The sequence below is a fragment of the Xenopus laevis genome, chromosome 7L, assembly GCF_017654675.1.
Source record: "Xenopus laevis strain J_2021 chromosome 7L, Xenopus_laevis_v10.1, whole genome shotgun sequence".
Taxonomy (NCBI): Eukaryota; Metazoa; Chordata; class Amphibia; order Anura; family Pipidae; genus Xenopus; species Xenopus laevis.
The window spans coordinates 135154387-135175030 of NC_054383.1; the positions used below are offsets into that span (position 1 = coordinate 135154387).

The following is a 20644-nucleotide window of genomic DNA, read 5'->3' on the forward strand; positions in this document are numbered from 1 at the left end:
AGAGAGAAGAAGCAGAATGCTTTGCTGTGATTGGCCGCTACTCGATGACGAGCGTATCGGAGAGAAGCGCATTGGTCAAATCGCGAGATTATTCATCCAATGGCAAAGGGGCGGGGCGGAGATTTGAGCGGAGCGCGGACGGTTCGGAGTCGGTAAGTTCAGTCAGTAACAGCGGTCCTGGTGGGCTGCCACTTAACGTGGTTTTCAGATTTAGCGGAACGGTATAGAATAGAACAGCAACTAGCGGCCCTTCAGCAGCTGCACTACCACTCCCAGCAGCCACTGCGAACCAATACCTACAAAATGGCAGTTCTTAGAGTCTCCTGAAAGGAAGTATTTGCTTACAGTATTTAACGCCCACGCCCAGTATCCCCTTTATGAAAATAATTTGAGAGATGAACTACAACTCCCAGCGTCCCCTACTTGTCATATGTTCTTCTCCTAGCGCCTGAACTAACACTAAAGGGCCTTCAGCTTCCCTATTGCAGTAGCGGGAGAGCTGAGCTGTAACAGCCGCTCCTAAATGGCAGTAACTGGGGAGATCATGGACTACAGCTCCCAGCATCCCCTGTACAGAGAAACCATTGCTCCCTGTGTCCCAATCATATAAATATAGAGTGTTATACTCTAAAGGGCACTGGCACCCAAGGGAATTATGAGCACTGTGTGCCCCTCTAGTGCAAAATCTCTTCCTCTGCTGAAATGAGACAAATCACTGGGTAATGTTACCCCTGATACTGCCCACCCCCTGCACCCGACCCCTGATACTGCCTGACCCCCTGCACCGACCACTTATACTGCCCACCCCCTGCACCGACCACTTATACTGCCCACCCCCTGCACCCGACCCCTGATACTGCCTGACCCCCTGCACCGACCACTTATACTGCCCACCCCCTGCACCCGACCCCTGATACTGCCTGACCCACTGCACCGACCCCTGATACTGCCTGACCCCATGCACCCGACCCCTGATACTACCCACCCCCTGCACCCGACCCCTGATACTGCCGACCCCCTGCACACGACCCCTGATACTGCCTGCACCCGACCCCTGATGCTGCCCACCCCCTGCACCCGACCCCTGATACTGCCTGCACCCGACCCCTGATGCTGCCCACCCCATGCACCCAACCCCTTATACTGCCTGACCCCCTGCACTCGACCCCTAATACTGTCCACCCCCTGCACCCGACCCCTGATACTGTCCACCCCCTGCACCCGACCCCTGATACTGTCCACCCCCTGCACCCGACCCCTGATACTGTCCACCCCCTGCACCCGACCCCTGATACTGTCCACCCCCTGCACCCGGGACCCCTTATACTGCCCACCCCCTGCACCCGACTCCTGATACTGCCTGACCCCCTGCACTCGACCCCTGATACTGACCACCCAACTGGATGACACCAAGCATGGCTAGTGGGTGTTAGATAATTAATGTAGAGCGAGCAGTTGGGGGAGTGAGGGTTTAGGGTTGCACCCCTCTTATTCTAGTGTAGCAGAGATAAAAATTGCCCCAGGTCAATGCATTTTTGGAAGAAGAGGAGGAGGAGCGTCAGTGGTACTATGTGTGTGTGTGTGTGTATATATGTGTGTATATATGTGTGTATATATATATATATGTGTGTGTGTCAGTGTGTGTGATGTGACGCACAGCTTGGATTTGTTTCAGGTCACTTGCTACATGAATTATGCGACACTTATACATTACCCAGGACTCACGATCCAAACATATAATCATATAAAAGTGCTTTTATTGCCTCTTTGGGGGGGGGGGGCAAAGCAAATGCTGCAGGGAGTTCTAATAACATGAGGCTAAGTTAAGAGCATAGGTGCTCCGTTAGTTGTGATCCAGTTGCTACAGGGTGGAAAATAAAAAACAAAGACTGACACAGTGGCCAATGACTAGTACTGCTAACCTGTAGCTCCCAGAGCTGAGTTCCATTCTGATTAGGGCTCTAACTGTAGTGAGTATGAAGGGTCCCCTCCTCTCTGCATTGGTTTCCTCCAGCCTTCAGCAACCTACAGGCATGTTAATTGGCTACTGATCATTATTACAATAGTTCAGCGTTCTACATCAATCCCTGTCCCAGTGAGCTTACAATCTAAGGTCCCTATCACATTCCCAGCAGTCTCTGCCCCAGTGAGTTTACAACCCAAGGTCCCTATCCCATATACACACACACCATGAGCCAATGAGTCCCTGCCCTAGTGAGCTAACAATCTAAGGTCCCCATCATATTCCCATCAGCCCCTGCCCCAGTAAGCTTCCAATCTAAGTGCCCTATTACATTCCCATCAGTCCCTGCCTCAGTGAGCTTACAATCTAAGGTCCCTATCACATTCCCAGCAGTCCCTGCCCCAGTGAGCTTACAATCTAAGGTCCCTATCACATTCCTATTAGTCCCTGTCCAGTGATTTTACAATCTATGGTCCCTATCACATTCCCAGCAGTCTCTGCCCCAGTGAGCTTACAATCTAAGGTCCCTATCACATTCCTATCAGTCCCTGCCCAGTGAACTTACAATCTAAGGTCCATATCCCATTCACACACACACACAATATGGTCTATTTAATCATAAGCCCATGAGCCTATTATTGTGTTTGGGGTGTGGGAGGGGTACCCAGAGGAACCCACACAGCAACAGGGAGAATGTACAAACACCTTGTAAATATTTTTCTGGCTGTGATTGAACCCAGGACCCCAGCGCTGCAGAACTTGACCATTTGTGCATGGGTAGGTACATTAAATTGTGATTTGCCCTGGTGCAGGGACTGATGTGAATGATATAGATAGATAGATAGATAGAGTCTGATGATAAGAACAATACACATTATACATATTCAGGGTAAGTGATAGTGGCATTGTACAGTAATTATTGCGGGAGAGGTAACTTGTCCTTTACTCACAGCCTGGGACTCCCGATTATCTGAAAGACATGGATTAAGAGAGATCCTGCAAGACTGATGCTGGGAGAGCAAGGGCAAGTCTGCCTATAGCCGGTAAGTGGTCAATATTATACCTTTTATTTACAGATACTCTATCTCATTTACCATAAGCACCGGGCGGTGAGAGTGTATAAATATAAAGCTTTTCTGTCCATAACATTGTATTTTCCAGGCGTCACAGTGTTTATGCTTTAATTCTACTCATTTCACTTCTCATGTTTTATCTGTTAGGGTCTCTGGGAGTTGCACTGGGCAGCCCTTATACACTGCAGCGCCCCCTGCTGGAGTCTCCATTGAAGCAGCCATGTCTCTTGCAAAAGTGAAAGTGGAAAAAACAGGTAAAGCAAAAGGTGGGACTGCCTGCCGTCTCTCTGTCTGGCTCTTACAATTGATTGCAAGCTCTGAAGTTCTTCTTTCTGTTGCTTCTGTTATTTACATTGTTGTGGTTACAGTCCCATTTAGCAATAAATACTATAAAATACTGTCCCTTATATGTCTATTGTGTCTTCTTCTCTTCCATCTCTTCTGTATCAGACCTGGAGGCAGGGATCGCCCGCAGCCGATTGGACGCTGTACTGCAGGGTCTCCTGGATAAAAGTGATGTGGACAGGTGAGTCAGGCTTCTGTACCTGTGGGTGCTGCTGAAGGATTGGCCTGAGTGGGAGCCACTATCTGTATATTTATAGGCAGGAGGGGGTGTCAGTGAGAGTTACCCACTGATTCCTGATATGTTACATGGAATGGGGTTGCTATGGGAGAGGGAGGAAGTATTAAACACAATACAGTCTGAGTACAACACAAATGACCCATCTGTAAATGCCCTGGTACCCTATGTATTCCGGCTAAAAGTTCAGTGTGTTCACAGCCGTGTAATAAATGTGCACTTCTTTTCCGTGCAGGGATCAGATGGAAGATGAGACTGGAAAAGCTTCTACCGATCTGCACTGCAAGTAAGGGGAGATTTCTGACAATGCTTCTAGGAATAAGTGTCTTTACCCTTAAAGGGTTTGTTCACCTTTAAATTAACTGTTAGTATGATGTAGAGAGTGATATTCTGAGACAATTTGCAATTGGTTTTCATTTTCTATTATTTGGGGTTTTTGAGTTATTTAGCTTTTTATTCAGCTCTTCAGTTTGCAATTTCAGCAAGGGTTGCTGGGGTCCAAATTACCCCAGCAACCATGCATTGATTTGATTAAGAGACTGGAATATGAATAGGAGAGGCCTGAATAGAAAGATGAGTAATAAAAAGTAACAATAACAATACATTTGTAGCCTTATAGAATATTTGTGTTTAAGATGGGGTCAGTGACCCCCATTTGAAAGCTTGAAAGAGTCAGAAAAAGAAGAATTCAAGTAATACAAAAACTAAAAAGAAAGAATGAAGGCCAACTGAAAAGTTGCTTAAGTAGTTAAAGGTGAACCACTCATTTTAAATAATTAGAAGGTTCTGCTATGAGGGAGGTGGGACTGCTGGAGGGCAGCAAATAGCTCCCAATAATCATGTGTAACTACAGCTCCCAGCATTGTTCAGCATATACTCAAGGCTTAAAGCATGCTGGGATTTGTAGTACACATCTCAGGAACTAAGGTTATACATGTTTTCATTGACATTTCCCTGGTAGTTAAACGTCCACCCGTTTTTGGCAGATACTTTAGTGAGTGATATTTCCCCTTTAGGGGCAGCTGATAGTATAGTTTGTGTTGCTGGTACTTTATGCTGTGTTTTCTTTCCTCCAGGGATTCATCCCCTTCTGCTGCTGGAAAAAGGTATCACTATAGTTTCTCTTTACTGTAAGTGTTGCAAAGGAGGCAGGAGCTTTACGGCTATGCTTTCTATCCAAGTTATATCTGTTCCTCCATTGGACAGCTGTGCTTAGAGCTAAGTTAGTGTGTGCAGAATCCTTGCTGAAATTCCGCTCTTGCTCTCCCTGTCCCCACTAGGCCCTCGGCTCGACTCTCTCACCATCGGAGGAAGAAGAGAAAGGAGGAAGATGGAATCACAGAGAGTAGCCAGCCTAAAGCAAGTAAGAGCATTGGGCAACACCAACTGCAGGGGGCTGGGGGAGGAAGGAGACTCAAGTTTCCAAAATCTTAGGAGCAATGGGGTAAGAAGGCAAATTATAAGACAGGTGCAGGTAATGAGAAGGTGCATTTACACATCTGGGGGAGGAGCTTTACCCACAGACAGGTTATAAGGAGACCGTTCCATCAGCTGGGGATTTATGGGTGGGGAGTATTGCACAAGGGGGCGGGAGCTAAGGAGGCATGTCACTCACAATTACACTTATCTAGGGAACTGTATCATCAATTTCCCCCGGAGTTGCAGCTACACTTTCCCCATGTGGGGTGACCAGTGACTTGCAAGCATGCAGTAGGTGCAGCCAATCAGAGTGAGCCTTCCTTTGGCATCAGCACTAATGTTACTGGGGCTCAACCCCCTTTTCAAAGCAGAGGAGTGGGTGATAGCACTAACTGGAACTAACCCCTAGCTTTAGATGAGTAGTATCATAGCAGCCCTGTCACTTCCTGTAGCATAAATTCTGTTTAAAGGATAAGTAACCCTTTAAAAAAGGTAATGTAAAACTGACGAGGGGGCTATTCTAAGTACTTTTGCAATGTACATTCATTATTTATTTATTTTTAATTCCAAGATATTAAGGGATACATGTACTGTTACTATGAATGAATTTTGTTACATCATCGCCACCTGCTGGTCATTTTCCCACCAGTCTGACCAGCAAGTAGTCAAGGAAGTTGTCAGGAGAAAGAAAGAGGCTGCTCTGATGTTCTTCTGCTTAGGAAAGATTTTCGAAAGGTTTCTAATTTTATTCCTAAGCAGAAGAACATCAGCCTCTTTCTTTCTCCTGACAACTTCCTTGACTACTTGCTGGTCAGACTGGTGGGAAAATCACCAGCAGGTGGCGCTGTTGTAACAAAATTCATTCATAGTAACAGTACATGTATCCCTTAATATCTTGGAATTAAAAATAAATAAATAATGAATGTACATTGCAAAAGTGCTTAGAAAAGCCCCCTCATCATTTACTTATTTTTAAGGTTTACTTAGCCTTTAAAAAGGTTTTCATGTTTCTTAGTCGCCATTGGCTGCCATTTCCATATACACTTATATACAGAGCAGCCTAAGAGCCACAGTGCAAATCCATGGGTCACATTTTAACCTCTCCCCCCCCTCCCCCAACAGACACCTTCATCATCCGCCTGTTTGATAGGAGTGTGGACCTGGCACAGTTCTCAGAAGAAACCCCTCTGTATCCCGTGTGTAGAGCATGGCTCCGAAACGCTCCCACAGCAAGACCCCCTGAACAGCCCCAGACTCCACCACCAACAGATGAAGTGTTGGTAAGAAGAGCAGTACTTATGCCTTGTCCCACATAGGAACCACTCTGATAATAGTGCCATCCCCTGAACTGCTGAAATATTGAAGCTGGAATTAGTGTCAGGAGCCCTTTAAGGGGCTGAAACTGTCCAGCTCTACAGTACGTATACTGACTTAGAGCACACTTATGGGACTGTTCCTGCTGAATTGTGCTTAGTACAGGGAATACTTATGCTGCCATAGTTTTATAGGATCTCTCTGTACAGACTATTAGCAAACTTAGGGACTGTTCCTGCTGAATTGTGCTTAGTACAGGGGAATACCTATGCTGCCATAGTTTTATGGGATCTCTCTGTACAGACTATGAGCAAACTTAGGGGATTGTTCCTGCTGAATTGTGCTTAGTACAGGGGAATACCTATGCTGCCATAGTTTTATGGGATCTCTCTGTACAGACTATGAGCAAACTTAGGGACTGTTCCTGCTGAATTGTGCTTAGTACAGGGAATACCTATGCTGCCATAGTTTTATGGGATCTCTCTGTACAGACTATGAGCAAACTTAGGGACTGTTCCTGCTGAATTGTGCTTAGTACAGGGAATACCTATGCTGCCATAGTTTTATAGGATCTCTCTGTACAGACTATTAGCAAACTTAGGGACTGTTCCTGCTGAATTGTGCTTAGTACAGAGAATACCTATGCTGCCATAGTTTTATAGGATCTCTCTGTACAGACTATTAGCAAACTTAGGGGACTGTTCCTGCTGAATTGTGCTTAGTACAGAGAATACCTATGCTGCCATAGTTTTATAGGATCTCTCTGTACAGACTATTAACAAACTTAGGGATTGTTCCTGCTGAATTGTGCTTAGTACAGGGAATACCTATGCTGCCATAATTTTATGGGATCTCTCTGTACAGACTATGAGCAAATTTAGGGGATTGTTCCTGCTGAATTGTGCTTAGTACAGGGGAATACCTATGCTGCTATAGTTTTATGGGATCTCGCTGTACAAACTATGAGCAAACTTAGGGACTGTTCCTGCTGAATTGTGCTTAGTACAGGGGAATACCTATGCTGCCATAGTTTTATGGGATCTCACTGTACAGACTATGAGCAAACTTAGGGACTGTTCCTGCTGAATTGTGCTTAGTACAGGGAATACCTATGCTGCCGTAGTTTTATGGGATCTCTCTGTACAGACTATGAGCAAACTTAGGGACTGTTCCTGCTGAATTGTGCTTAGTAAAGGGAATACCTATGCTGCCATAGTTTTATGGGATCTCACTGTACAGACTATGAGCAAACTTAAGGTGGCCATAGACACACAGATCCTATCGTACGAATCGAGGATTCATGCGATTTTCGGATCATGTGCCGACATCTTTCGTCCGGCGGAGATCGGTCGTTGGGTCGATCGGTCAGGTTTGATTTTGACCCGACCGATCCCGTCGGAGCCCACGGCACATTCGGCCGTACGGCCGAACAATCAGATTACCCCCGATATAGCCATGTTTGTTAATGGCATATCGGGGAAAGATCCGCTCGTTTGGCGATGTGGCCAAACGAACGGATCTTTGCATCTATGGCCACCTTTAGGGACTGTTCCTGCTGAATTGTGCTTAGTACAGGGAATACCTATGCTGCCATAGTTTTATGGGATCTCTCTGTACAGACTATGAGCAAACTTAGGGACTGTTCCTGCTGAATTGTGCTTAGTACAGGGAATACCTATGCTGTCATAGTTTTATGGGATCTCCCTGTACAGACTATGAGCAAATTTAGGGGACTGTTCCTGCTGAATTGTGCTTAGTACAGGGAATACCTATGCTGTCATAGTTTTATGGGATCTCTCTGTACAGACTACAAACAAACTTAGGGACTGTTCCTGCTGAATTGTGCTTAGTACAGGGGAATACCTATGCTGCCATAATTTTGTGGGATCTCTTTGTACAGACTATGAGCAAACTAAATGAAGATGTGGCTCATTTATACTAGAACCAACTGTATTTATTATCATTGTCATTTGTACAGGGTGATGGAGTGAACGGGAACATTCAGAATATTTACAATATGCCCCTGCCATTAGCCGGCCCTGTAAGTGAGTCAGGAGAGCCGGTCAACCTGAGGATCCCTTCTCCCCTGCCCAATGAGGAAGAGCCGCTGAATCTGAACACAGTAAGAACAACTTGATTGATCCTTGTCATCTACAAAGAGCCAATGGCTGTGGGTAATTAATGGATTTTTTTTTTAACCCCCTGTAACAGCCGCCTGAGTTAACCCCCAGTATGTCCAACCTCATTTATAAGAACATGCATCGGTGGAAGAAGATCCGGCAAAGGTATCCATGACTTTTGATTGGCTGATATGCTCTGTGTGCTAGCGGTATGATATATCAATATTAGTATAAGAGCGGGTAGAACTGCAACTCTCAGGCTATGTGTGTTTTCTGCAGGTGGAAAGATGCTTCTTACCGTAACCAGCAGCGCTATGCTCAGAGCATGAAAATCCTAAAGGAGATGTATGAGCGCCAGTAATGGGATCCCAATCACAGGAGTGCTGGATTCTCTGTAGGGATGCACTCAATCCACTATTTTGGATTCGGCCGAATACGTTGTGAAAGATTTGGCCGAATACAGAACTGAATCCTCTGATTTACATATGCAAATCAGGGAGGGAAAAATATTTTTTCACTTCCTTGTTTTGTCACATGATTGTCACATGATTTCCTGTTGAAAAAGGCCGAATCCTGAACTATTTCCTGGATTCACTGCATCCCTAATCCTCTGTGACCCGACTTTCTCAGTGAGGATGAGGCAAATGATTTTAAGAAGATTGGGGTGTTGCTACACCCTCTTACTTTCATTTTTTTAGAGTTTCTTGTTTTATGTGTGTTCAGTTATGGATATTTCCAAGTTTTTCTTTCTCTTAATGGAGAAGTAAACCCCTTGTTAAAAAAAACCCCATACCCTCCTACCCTGGGCAAAAAACCCCTAACGTTTTACTTACCCCTCGGTGCAGATTCACACCATAGGAGTAGGTTTTTTTTTTTAATATGGGGTTTACTTCTCCTTTAAAGGGCAACTATCGCGAAAATAAAATATAAGCTTCGTCATACTGAAATAAGAAACTTTATAAATACAATCAAATAAATATTCTATATTGTTTCTGAAATAATCAAGTTCCTCTTCACTATTCCTCTCTCAGCATCTGTTTCTCTTCATTCTCTCTTCATGCAGCAGTTGGGTGTCAGATATTCATTGACAGTTAGATCCAATATATCTTATAGGGGGGCTCCTTTTGCCTAGAAGATGTATCAGAACTCACTCTATTAAACTCACCAGACATCATGTCTCTCTACATGCAGGATTTGTGCAAACGGCAGTTATTTTGTTAGATTGTGTTTGTACTGGAATCAGTTATTTGAGTGAGCTCTAATACATCTGCTAGGAAAGGAGCCCCCCTATAAGATATATTGGATCTAACTGTCAGTGAATATCTGACACCCAACTGCTGCATGAAGACAGAATGAAGAGAAACAGATGCCGACAGAGGAATAGTGAAGATAAACTTGATTAGTTCAGAAACAATACAGAATATTTTATTGATTGTATTTAGAAACTTTCTTATTTCAGTGTGATGAAGCTTATATTAAATTAACATTTTCTCAATAGTTCCGCTTTAAAGTGGTAACGTACCTATAGTGAAACAGTTAAATATGAACGCATAACCTATTGCATTCCTGTTCTGCATGTTTGCGGGAGCTGCCATATTACTTGCCTCTGCTCCCACAAGTGCGGCCCTGAATAGCCGAGACAAGTATTCTGGCAGTGCCCCTCACTACTTCATTTTAATGCCCCTCTTTGTACCCAGTTATTTTATCAAGAATGATTTTATTAGTCAAGTTGAAATCTTATTATAAATCTGTGTTGGTTGTTTTTATGACAATAAAATGTTATTTCCTTCATAGCACCGTTGCTTTTTGTTAAAGGACCAGTAACACCAAAGAGAGGAAATATTTACTTATTATATTGTGTGTATTAATGTAATATCTATGCAAGTGTGTGAGTTTTCTAAAAAAACAAGGGATTTTAGTTACAAAATTATGATCATATAATGCAGCAGTATCACCCCCACTCCCTCCCTATAATGGGGGCTGTATGCCTTTAAAAACTGGTGTTGGTCTGGGCAATCACACTCTTTTATAAACCATATGAGTGGGGGTGGGCTATAGTGTATCTAAAGCCTGGGTGGTACAGGAACTAGTAGTAATTGGGTGCTATAGTGTATGTGGATTGTGGGAAGTAATTGGGTGCTATAGTGTATGTGAATCCTGGACAGTAATTGGGTGCTATAGTGTATCTAAAGCCTGAGTGGTACAGGAGCTAGCATAATTGGGTGCTATAGTGTATGTGAATCCTGGACATTAAGTGGGTGCTGTAATATATGTGAATCCTGGGCAGTAAGTGGGTGCTATAGTGTATCTAAAGCCTGGGTGGGATAGGAGCTAGCAGTAATTGGGTGCTATAGTGTATGTGAATTATTGGCAGTAAGTGGGTGCTATAGTGTATGTGAATCCTGGGCAGTAAGTGGGTGCTATAGTGTATGTGAATTATTGGCAGTAAGTGGGTGCTATGGTGTATATAAAGTCTGGGTGGTACAGGAGCTAGCAGTAATTGGGTGCTGTAGTGTATGTGAATCCTGGGCAGTAAGTGGGTGCTATAGTGTATCTAAAGCCTGGGTGGGATAGGAGCTAGAATTAATTGGGTGCTATAGCGTATGTGAATTATTAGCAGTAAGTGGGTGCTATAGTGTATCTAAAGCCTGAGTGGTACAGGAGCTAGCAGTAATTGGGTGCTATAGTGTATGTGAATCCTGGACAGTAATTGGGTGCTATAGGGTATCTAAAGCCTGAGTGGAACAGGAGCTAGCATAATTGGGTGCTATAGTGTATGTGAATCCTGGGCATTAAGTTGGTGCTGAAGTGTATCTAAAGCCTGGGTGGTATAGGAGCTAGCAGTAATTGGGTGCTATAACGTATGTGAATCCTGGGCAGTAAGTGGGTGCTATAGTGTATGTGAATTATTGGCAGTAAGTGGGTGCTATGGTGTAAATGAAGCCTGGGTGGTACAGGAGCTAGCAGTAATTGGGTGTTGCAGTGTATGTGAATTATTGGCAGTAAGTGGGTGCTATAGTGTATGTGAATCCTGGGCAGTAATTGGGTGCTGGAGTGTATGTGAATTATTGGCAGTAAGTGGGTGCTGTAGTGTATGTGAATTATTGGCAGTAAGTGGGTGCTGTTGTATATCTAAAGCCTGAGTGGTACAGGAGCTAGCAATAATTGGGTGCTGTAGTGTATGTGGATCCTGGGCAGTAATTGGGTGCTGTAGTGTAGGTAAATAATGCCATAGCATATCTGTAGTGTGTGGAATCAAGTCATTGGGTGATACCAGACTATTTTTATTAGAAAGGAATTTATTGCAAACATCATGAAAGAGAAGATTCAGATCCAGGGGAGTCTCTGGGTGCTGCTTATTTAGGGCAGATGCACTGGCTGATACACACAGAAGCCTCCAGGTGCTGCACGTAGTCTGGGGGTGCCCTATATTGGGGTGTGGGTGCTGTTAGTGGACAGTTGCATTGGGTGGGTCCTGTGGGTGTATAAGTGACCCATAAGCCAGACAAGGGAGTTGGGAGATCCTGGTGGTGGAGCCGCTGGGGTAGGTCCCATGTGTGGGTGTTGGTGTCAGTAGGAGGGACACACTGGGTGGCTTTGGCTTTACTTGTCCTTTCTGGCTATGGGGATGCTCCTCTCTTCTTGTTTCCCACTGGCAGTGACGGGGGCCTGGATAGACAGAAGCCCCTCTGCAGACAGAGCTGAGGATATGGCCCCGGGGTTCACTGTCGGGGGGATCTTGTACCTTCTGTGGAACTCTCGGGATATAAATCCATGTTCATCCTATGGGAGGAGGGACAGAACAGGACATTAACCTTGATCCCACCCCGAGCAGATAAAAGCTGCATTCCTGCTGCCCTCGCCCCACACTGGGTGTCTTCCTACATCAGGTGCCCTATTAAAGGGACACCACCCTAATATAAAGTATGTGCTTATATAAGTGTATATATTTATATATAATACCCAAAAGCCATGAATATCCTGTAAATTATATCCTTATAAAAGGTGAGTTCTGATGTCATCAGTTATAAACGGTGAGTTCTGATGTCATTTCTGTCACATGACTCCCTAAAACTTGTGTATTATAATAAATAAAGTACCCCCAGTTGCAAAATATGAGGATATTAGAAGTTACCTCGGACTTCCATGACCTGTATAAAAACACTCGGCCTTCGGCCTCGTGTTTTTATATGGTCATGAAACTCCTCGGTAACTTATAATATCCTTATATTTTACAAGAGGGGGTACTTTATTCACTATATATTTATATATAATACACAAAAGCCATGAATATCCTGTAAATGATATCCTTATAAACGGTGAGTTCTGATGTCATCAGTTATAAACGGTGAGTTCTGATGTCATCAGTTATAAACGGTGAGTTCTGATGTCATTTCTGTCACATGACTCACTGAAACTTGTGTATTATAATAAATAAAGTACCCCCAGTTGCAAAATATGAGGATATTAGAAGTTACCTTGGAGTTTCATGACCTGTATAAAACACTCGCCCTTCGGCCTCATGTTTTTATGAGGTCATGAAACTCCTCGGTAACTTATAATATCCTTATAATTTACAAGAGGGGGTACTTTATTCACTATATAAACTACTGCTGTTTGGCTACAAGCTGCACAGGAATGATAAGGGCAAAGGCTGGAACTAGTGATGTGGAATGGGGGTACAGTTACCGGGCGCTCCTCGTGCTTGGCATGGACTTCCACGGAATCTCCCACAACCTTGACGTTCAACTCCTCCGGAGAGAAATGTTTCACATCCAGGAGAACCGAGAACTGATCCTTATCCAACTTCACCTGCAACCAGGGGACAGGGGGTATAAAGCACGGGCACAGCAGGAAGGACAAGGCACTGCCACCTAGTGGTACCACAATGAATCGCATTGAGACTGCACTGCCATAAAGCAAAACAGCTGAACATATAGGGGCAGATTTACCAAAGGTCGAGTTGAATTTTCAAATGTAAAAAATTCAAATTCCGAGCTATTTTTTGTGTACTTCGACAAGGGACTAGTCCAAATGCGATTCGAATTTGAAAAAAAAATGTAAAAAATTCAAATTTCGAGCTATTTTTTGTGTACTTCGACTAGGGACTAGTCCAAATGCGATTCGAATTTGAAAAAAAATTTAAATATAGAAATTTATCATGTACTGTCTCTTTAAAAATTCGACTTCCGCCATTCGCCATCTAAAACCTGCCGAATTGCTGTTTTAGCCTATGGGGGACCTCCTAGAACCTATTTGGAGTCAATTGGCGGACTTTGAAAAATTAAGTATTTTTTTTTTGGGGAAAAACTTCGATTCGAATTTGATCTAATGCGCTGTTACTTTCATTCGTACGATTCAAATTCGGCCGAATATGGACCTATTCGATCGAAAACCAATCTATTCGGCCAAGAAAAACCTTCGACTTAATTTCGGTTGGTCTATTTGAATGTTGAAGTTTTTCAAATTCGACCCTTGATAAATATGCCCCATAATACACACTATAACTGCCATATAGAGACATAGCCCTGATCACATCATTAAATCAGGCCCTGGGTGTCAGGTGGATCCTTACAGCCCTTTCTGGTCTCTTCTAAGGGGTTAATAGCACAGTAGGAAGGTATATCCATACACAGCATCAGATTTAGTGGTTAGACTGGGAGAGATAAGAGCTCTGGCTGATACACAGCAAATCATTTTTTTATTATTTGTGGTTTTTGAGTTATTTAGCTTTTTATTCAGCAGCCCTCCAGTTTGTAATTTCAGCCATCTGGTTGCTAGGGACCAAATTCCCATAGCAACCATGCATTGATTTGAATAAGTGGCTGGAATATGAATAGGAGAGGCCTGAATAGAAAGAGGAGTAATAAAAAGTACCAATAACAATACATTTGTAGCCTTACAGAGCATTTGTTTTTTTAGATGGGGTCAGTGACCCCATTTGAAAGCTGCAAAGACTCAAAAGAAGAAGTTAAATAATTCAAAAACTATAAAAAATAAATAGATAACGAAGACCAATTGAAAAGTTGCCCATAATCGGCCATTCTATAACATGCTAAAAGTTATCTTAAAGGTAAAGCACCCCTTTACTTCTGAGTTCTATGAGGGGGATAACAAGGCAGCAGTATTACTTTAAATGGGAACTCCACTCAAAAGTTTTAATTCTAAGCAATAGAAATTCATTAATAATGGTCATTGGTTTTGGCCAAGGCCACCCACCCAAAAAGTACCCAAAGCCAAACCCCCTAATGTCTCTGACCTCTGACAGTCCGACTTCGCTCGGCTGTGGGATGCTGGGAGAACTATAGTAGTACGGGCTAAGGGTCATCGGCATGGGCATGGCAGGGAATAGATCCGACTCCAGGACCCCTTCTCCGAACCTCTGTCCTAGAATTCGGCTAGGGAAAAACGAGGGAGACAGTGGGGGTCGGCGCATCCAGGGGTGATGAATTGTAACATCCATTGTGTGAGTGCAAAGCTGAAGCTGCAGATAGTGACGCCGTCTGACTCCTGTAGCCTTTATATACAAGTCTCCTGGAGCCCCCCCCCCCAACAGATCTGGAAAGCACTAGAGAGGGGGGCGCAGGCTGCCAGGAGGAGTGTGGAGAAGATCCAAAACATTTGAAGGGAGAAAGAACAGGGCCAGGCAAAAATAGACACACGTTAAACCACTGGGAGAAATTTAAAGGGGAACTCCCCTACTTTTTCCCATAATGAAAGTGATCTGTACTTGCTGGTACTGCTGATTCTGACTCCTGAAGCAATGTAGCAGAAGCCAATCTGATTAACAGACCAGCAGCTACAATTGACAATATGTGAATATTTATATCTAGGGGAACTATCGCAAAAATGAAAAATTTTATACAAGCTTCAGCATACGGAAGTAAGAAACTTTCTAAATACAATCAATTGAATATTCTGCAATGTTTCTGAAATAATCAAGTTTATCCTATATACTAACCGAAGGCCTATCTATGTCCCGAGTGGAGGGGAGGCAGATGCGCACGCAACTTCGGTTAGGATCTATGAGATGCGCGCGCAACTTCAGCCGAAAGACATAGATGCGGCCTTCGATTAGCAGATGTGCTGGAAGGTTAGGATCAGAACAGGTTAGGATCGGGGAGGCAGATGCGCTGGAAGGTTAGGATCTAGGGAGGCAGATGCGCTCACCGTCTCCTTCTGCCTCCCGCCGCCTCTTCTTTCCTGCTCACTCAGGCGGCGACCGCTGGAAGGTTAGGATCTAGGGAGGCAGATGCGCTCACCGTCACACTAGGGGAACCGGTTGCGTACCTGCACGAAAGTCTGTATAAGCGTCGGCCATCTTGCTACTCCTCTGCGACTTTGTCATCCGCCCACTGCCAAATCCGCCCACTAAAGTCTGTATAAGCGTCGGCCATCTTGCTACTCCTCTGCGCGTTTGTCATCCGCCCACTAAAGTCTGTATAAGCATCGGCCATCTTGCTACTCCTTTGCAAGTTTGTCTAATGGCGGCGCTAGCGTCACTCTAGGAGGGGAACCGGTTGCGTACCTGCACGAAAGTCTGTATAAGCGTCGGCCATCTTGCTACTCCTCTGCGAGTTTGTCATCCGCCCACTGCCAAATCCGCCCACTAAAGTCTGTATAAGCGTCGGCCATCTTGCTACTCCTCTGCGAGTTTGTCATCCGCCCACTAAAGTCTGTATAAGCGTCGGCCATCTTGCTACTCCTTTGCAAGTTTGTCTAATGGCGGCGCTAGCGTCACTCTAGGAGGGGAACCGGTTGCGTACCTGCGTGGGTGGCCATTTTTAGCAAAACGGGCTATATTATCTCCAAAAAATATTGATGTTGACATGATAAACAACCAAGTGATTGCATTACTTCCTGGACAAAGCTGTGTCTTTCTGAGTACTGACTGTATTGATTCTGAAGACGAAAGTGAGAAACTTAACTTCCCATTAGAATATTTAAACACTATCAACAATGCTGGATTACCACAACACAATCTTATACTCAAAGTAGGAACAATAGTCATGCTGTTAAGAAACCTTAAGGGTAGGGGCACACGGCGCGATTTCGCCGCGATTCTGCGCTAAGCGAGTTGTCGCTGCGTTTTTTAAGCCGAAATAGCTTTGCTAACTTTGGCGCTGGCGTCAATGCAAATCGCGGCAAAATCGCTGCGCTAATTCACACGCGGCGATTCGTTTTCTATTGTCGTCCGAAGTTGCCTCGCTGAGCGTTTCCGGGCGACAGTAGAAAAAGAATCGCCGCGTGTGAATTAGCGCAGCGATTTCGCCGCGATTTGCATTGACGCCAGCGCCAAAGTTAGCAAAGCTATTTCGGCTTAAAAAACGCAGCGACAACTCGCCCAGCGCAGAATCGCGGCGAAATCGCGCCGTGTGCCCCTACCCTAACACTAAGCAAGGTTTATGTAACGGTACACGGTTGGTTGTGAAGAGCATGAGACAAAATGTTATCAAGGCAGAAGTGCTTACAGGATCCCATAGCGGTGATACTGTTTTGATTCCCAGAATTGACCTTACCAGTTCTGACCAGGAATTACCTTTTAAACTTAAACGACGACAATTCCCCATTAAGGCTGCATTTGCCATGACAATCAACAAATCACAAGGACAAACATTGGATAAAGTCGGCATTTACCTATCTGAGCCTGTGTTGGTCATGGTCAACTTTATGTTGCATTTTCAAGAGTGCAGCGTTCATCTGATGTTAAAGTCAAGATTTTAAGTACAGCTCACCAGGGAGAACTCATTCAAGGACAGGAGAACATTTTCACAAAAAATGTTGTTTATAAAGAAATTTTTCAGTAACACTTTACTACCAATAAACTCAAAATTTAAGAATTCTAATAGCAGATAGGTAATAACAAGCAATAGGCACAGATTCACTCTACATCCCCACAAATTAGCGTCGCCAGTTGCTGCCTGGGGATGCCGAGTGAATCAGCACCCATCGCATTTTGCTGCCTCACTGTTGTTACCATTCTTTCATTAACGATTCTTTAGAGAATCGGGGGTTTACTGGTATTCACTATTCCTCTCTCAGCATCTGTATCTCTTCATTCTGTCTTCATTCAGCAGTTGGGTGTCAGATATTCACTGACAGTTAGATCCAATATATCTTATAGGGGGGCTCCTTTCCTAGCAGATGAATTAGAGCTCACTCAAATAACTGATTCCAATACAAACAAAATCTAACAAAATAACTGCCTTTTGCACAAATCCTGCATGTAGAGAGACATGATGTCTGGTGAGTTTAATAGAGTGAGCTCTAATACATCTGCTAGGAAAGGAGCCCCCCTATAAGATATATTGGATCTAACTGTCAGTGAATATCTGACACCCAACTGCTGCATGAAGACAGAATGAAGAGAAACAGATGCTGAGAGAGGGATAGTGAATATAAACTTGATTATTTCAGAAACAGCACAGAATATTGAATTGATTGTATTTAGAAAGTTTCTTATTTCACTATGAGGAAGCTTATATTAGGGCTCTAACACGGCTGTTTTTTCCTGCGTTCCCGAGTTGCGATTTCTTCCATTCAGCCGCAGGGGAGTGCAGGAGTAGACGCAGTCCATTATTATAAAGGGGGCTGTACTCACACAGACGCATGTAAACGGCAGGTGGGACACAGAATGTTGCATTTCACCTGCGTTCGGTGCATTCATGTGTCTGTGTGAGTACAGCCCCCTTCACAATAATTGACTGCGTCTACTCCTGCGCTCCCCTGCGGCTCAACGGAAGAAAGCGCAATGCAGGGGAACGCAGGAAAAAACAGTCGTGTGTTAGAGCCCTTATTCGTGATAGTTCCCCTTTAACAGCTACAATTGGCTGTATCTATCACATACATGACCAGGGTGTATTTTGTCAGACTCTGCAACAAGCAAAGGGTTAAGGTTGGCAGAGGGCACCCAGAATTCCACTATGGGACAGAGCCAGTGAGTCAGATACTATTTATTCCTTGTCTACGGATTATCTCTATCTGCCCCCCCAGCCGTGGCCTTTTCACAAAAGCATTTCCCTATATCTGATGCACCACTAATACTAATAACATGATTATTGCAGCTATTAATAAGCTACAGGGATACTGGGGCACCTGCTGTCTGTCATGAGACTGCACTAAGCAAAGCCCCTGTCTTTTATTATGGGGGGTTTTATTATGGGGGGCTAGAGACAGCTGATGTGTTAACCCCTACATGTCCAAGAATCTGATCTCCACCTGGATTAAGTTACAGATCTTACAACTATTTAGGAAATTTCTGGTTGCTAGAGTCAAAATTCCCCTAGCAACCATGCACTGATTTGAATAAGAGACAGGAATATGAATAGAACAGACCTGAATAGAAAGAGGAGTAATAAAAAGTAGCAAAAATAAATGACAGAGCATTTGTGTTTTTAGATGGGGTCAGTGACCCCCATTTGAAAGCTGGAAAAAGAAGGCAAATAATCAGAGGAAGCAGAGCCTGCAGCTACAGGGGGGGCCCAGGAGATATAGGGGCTCCATGATTTTATGGTAATAAAAGGACAACCTCTGCTCATGTCGGGGGCCCTAAAATTAATTTGCTGTGGGGCCCAGTAACATCTAGTTACACCACTGCAAATAATTAAAAAACTTAAAGAAAACAAAAGAAAAATGAAAACCATTTAGTACTGACCCTTCTATATGATACTAAATGTAAACTTAAAGGGGCGGTTCACCTTCAAACAACTAGTTGTTTTCAGACGGATCACCAGAAATAACGACTTTTTCCAATTACTTTCTATTTTCTATGTAGGACTGTTTTTTTTATATTGAAGTGTAAAATGTAATTTTTTACCTTCTGAAGCAGCTCTGGGAGGGGAGGTCGCCGACCCTGTAAATTGTTCTAAATTGATACATTTAGTTGATACATTTCTTACCTTTTTCTAAAAACAACTGAATTGAAAAAAGTGTTTGGAAGGTGAACAACCCCTTTAAAGGAGAACTAAAACCTAAAAATTAATATTTATCATTTATATAGTGAACTTATTGCACGAGGCTAAAGTTTGAGCTTGTCAATAGCAGCAATGATCCAGGACTTCAAACTTGTCACAGGGGGTCACCATCTTGGAAAGTGTCTGTGACACTCACATGCTCAGTGGGCTCTGATTGGCTGTTGAGAAGCTAAGCTTAGGGCTCGTCACTAATTATCCAGCAGAAAATGAGCTTCCCTGGCTGTAATATAAGCTGATGCTACAGGTTTGCTGATTATTCAATTCTGATGCTAATTGCACTGGTTTCTGTGCTGCCATGTAGTAATTATGTGTATTAATTACTAATCAGCCTTATATTGTGACATTTCTATTCTATGTGTACTGTATATTGTGAGTGGCTCCCTAAGCTCAGTAAGTGACAGCAGCACAGAGCATGTGAATCAGTGAATCAGCAGAAAAGAAGATGGGGAGCTACTGGGGCATCTTTGGAGACACAGATCTTTACTGCTAAAGGGCTGTGGTTGCCTTGGGCTGGTACAGAAGCACAAAACATAATGTAGAACATTTCTACCTACTTCTTTGGTTAGGCTTAAGTTCTCCTTTAAAGGTGAGCCGCCCCTTTAAAGGTATGATGTTATCAAAATAAAGTGTTATAAAGGGTGGTCTTTCCCTGCTAACAAAAACCTGCAGCCTTGTCTTGCTCTACTGCTGGGATTTTCAATAAACTCGCACCATAGGATGAGTTACCCTTAATTACAGCACTGCTGACTGGAGACACCTGTGCAGGAGACGCCACTTGTTTACTGGCAGAAAGCTCAGCACTGCACAGTTATGTATCTACAAGCAGCAGCAGTGGAGGTGACTCTGCAGATCACATGACTGTGTAACAGGAGCTGCACCCAAATCCCCGGCTATGACTCAGTACAACAGGATTATAAACCCCCAGAATAGACCAGAAGGTTCCAATGCAGAGTCATTACAGACGGGGGAGCAAATGCTCTCAGGGGCTTAAAGGGGTGGTTCACATTTAAGTTAACTTTTAGTATGTTATAAAATGGATAATTCTAAGCAACTTTTCAATTGGTCTTCATTTTTTTTAAATATAGATTTTGAATGATTTACCAGAATGAGTCCTGCAGCGGGTCAGGTACCCGTGGATTACCTGCCAAAACCTGCGGGTTGCGGATAGAAGTTCCGGGTACGGGTATAGACGCGGGTCAGTG

General features: G+C 43.9%; 2 protein-coding genes across 3 annotated transcripts; one reads left to right on the forward strand and one right to left on the reverse strand.

Moving 5' to 3' along the window:
- Nucleotides 1-16: 16 nt before the first annotated feature.
- On the forward strand, nucleotides 17-9402 carry LOC108695961 (protein lin-37 homolog). 2 transcript variants are annotated; one of them, XM_041569837.1, is made up of 11 exons: nucleotides 17-152; nucleotides 2916-3006; nucleotides 3184-3290; nucleotides 3487-3562; nucleotides 3852-3902; nucleotides 4693-4746; nucleotides 4897-4979; nucleotides 6158-6315; nucleotides 8328-8471; nucleotides 8561-8634; nucleotides 8749-9402. In XM_041569837.1, the coding sequence occupies exons 3-11, from the start codon at nucleotides 3257-3259 to the stop codon at nucleotides 8828-8830; spliced, it is 756 nt and encodes a 251-aa protein (XP_041425771.1). In that variant the 5' UTR covers nucleotides 17-152; nucleotides 2916-3006; nucleotides 3184-3256; the 3' UTR covers nucleotides 8831-9402. The 2 variants fall into 2 exon arrangements, with proteins under 2 accessions (XP_041425771.1, XP_041425772.1); XM_041569838.1 differs by having other exon boundaries at nucleotides 4693-4722; nucleotides 8749-9400.
- A 2335-nt stretch (nucleotides 9403-11737) lies between these two features.
- On the reverse strand, nucleotides 11738-14952 carry hspb6.L (heat shock protein family B (small) member 6 L homeolog; the record flags this gene model as incomplete). Its single annotated transcript, NM_001093010.1, is given in 3 exon segments — nucleotides 11738-12252; nucleotides 13159-13281; nucleotides 14729-14952. Coding segments are annotated over 3 exon segments (507 nt in total). The 3' UTR covers nucleotides 11738-12072.
- Between the last annotated feature and the right edge of the window lie 5692 nt (nucleotides 14953-20644).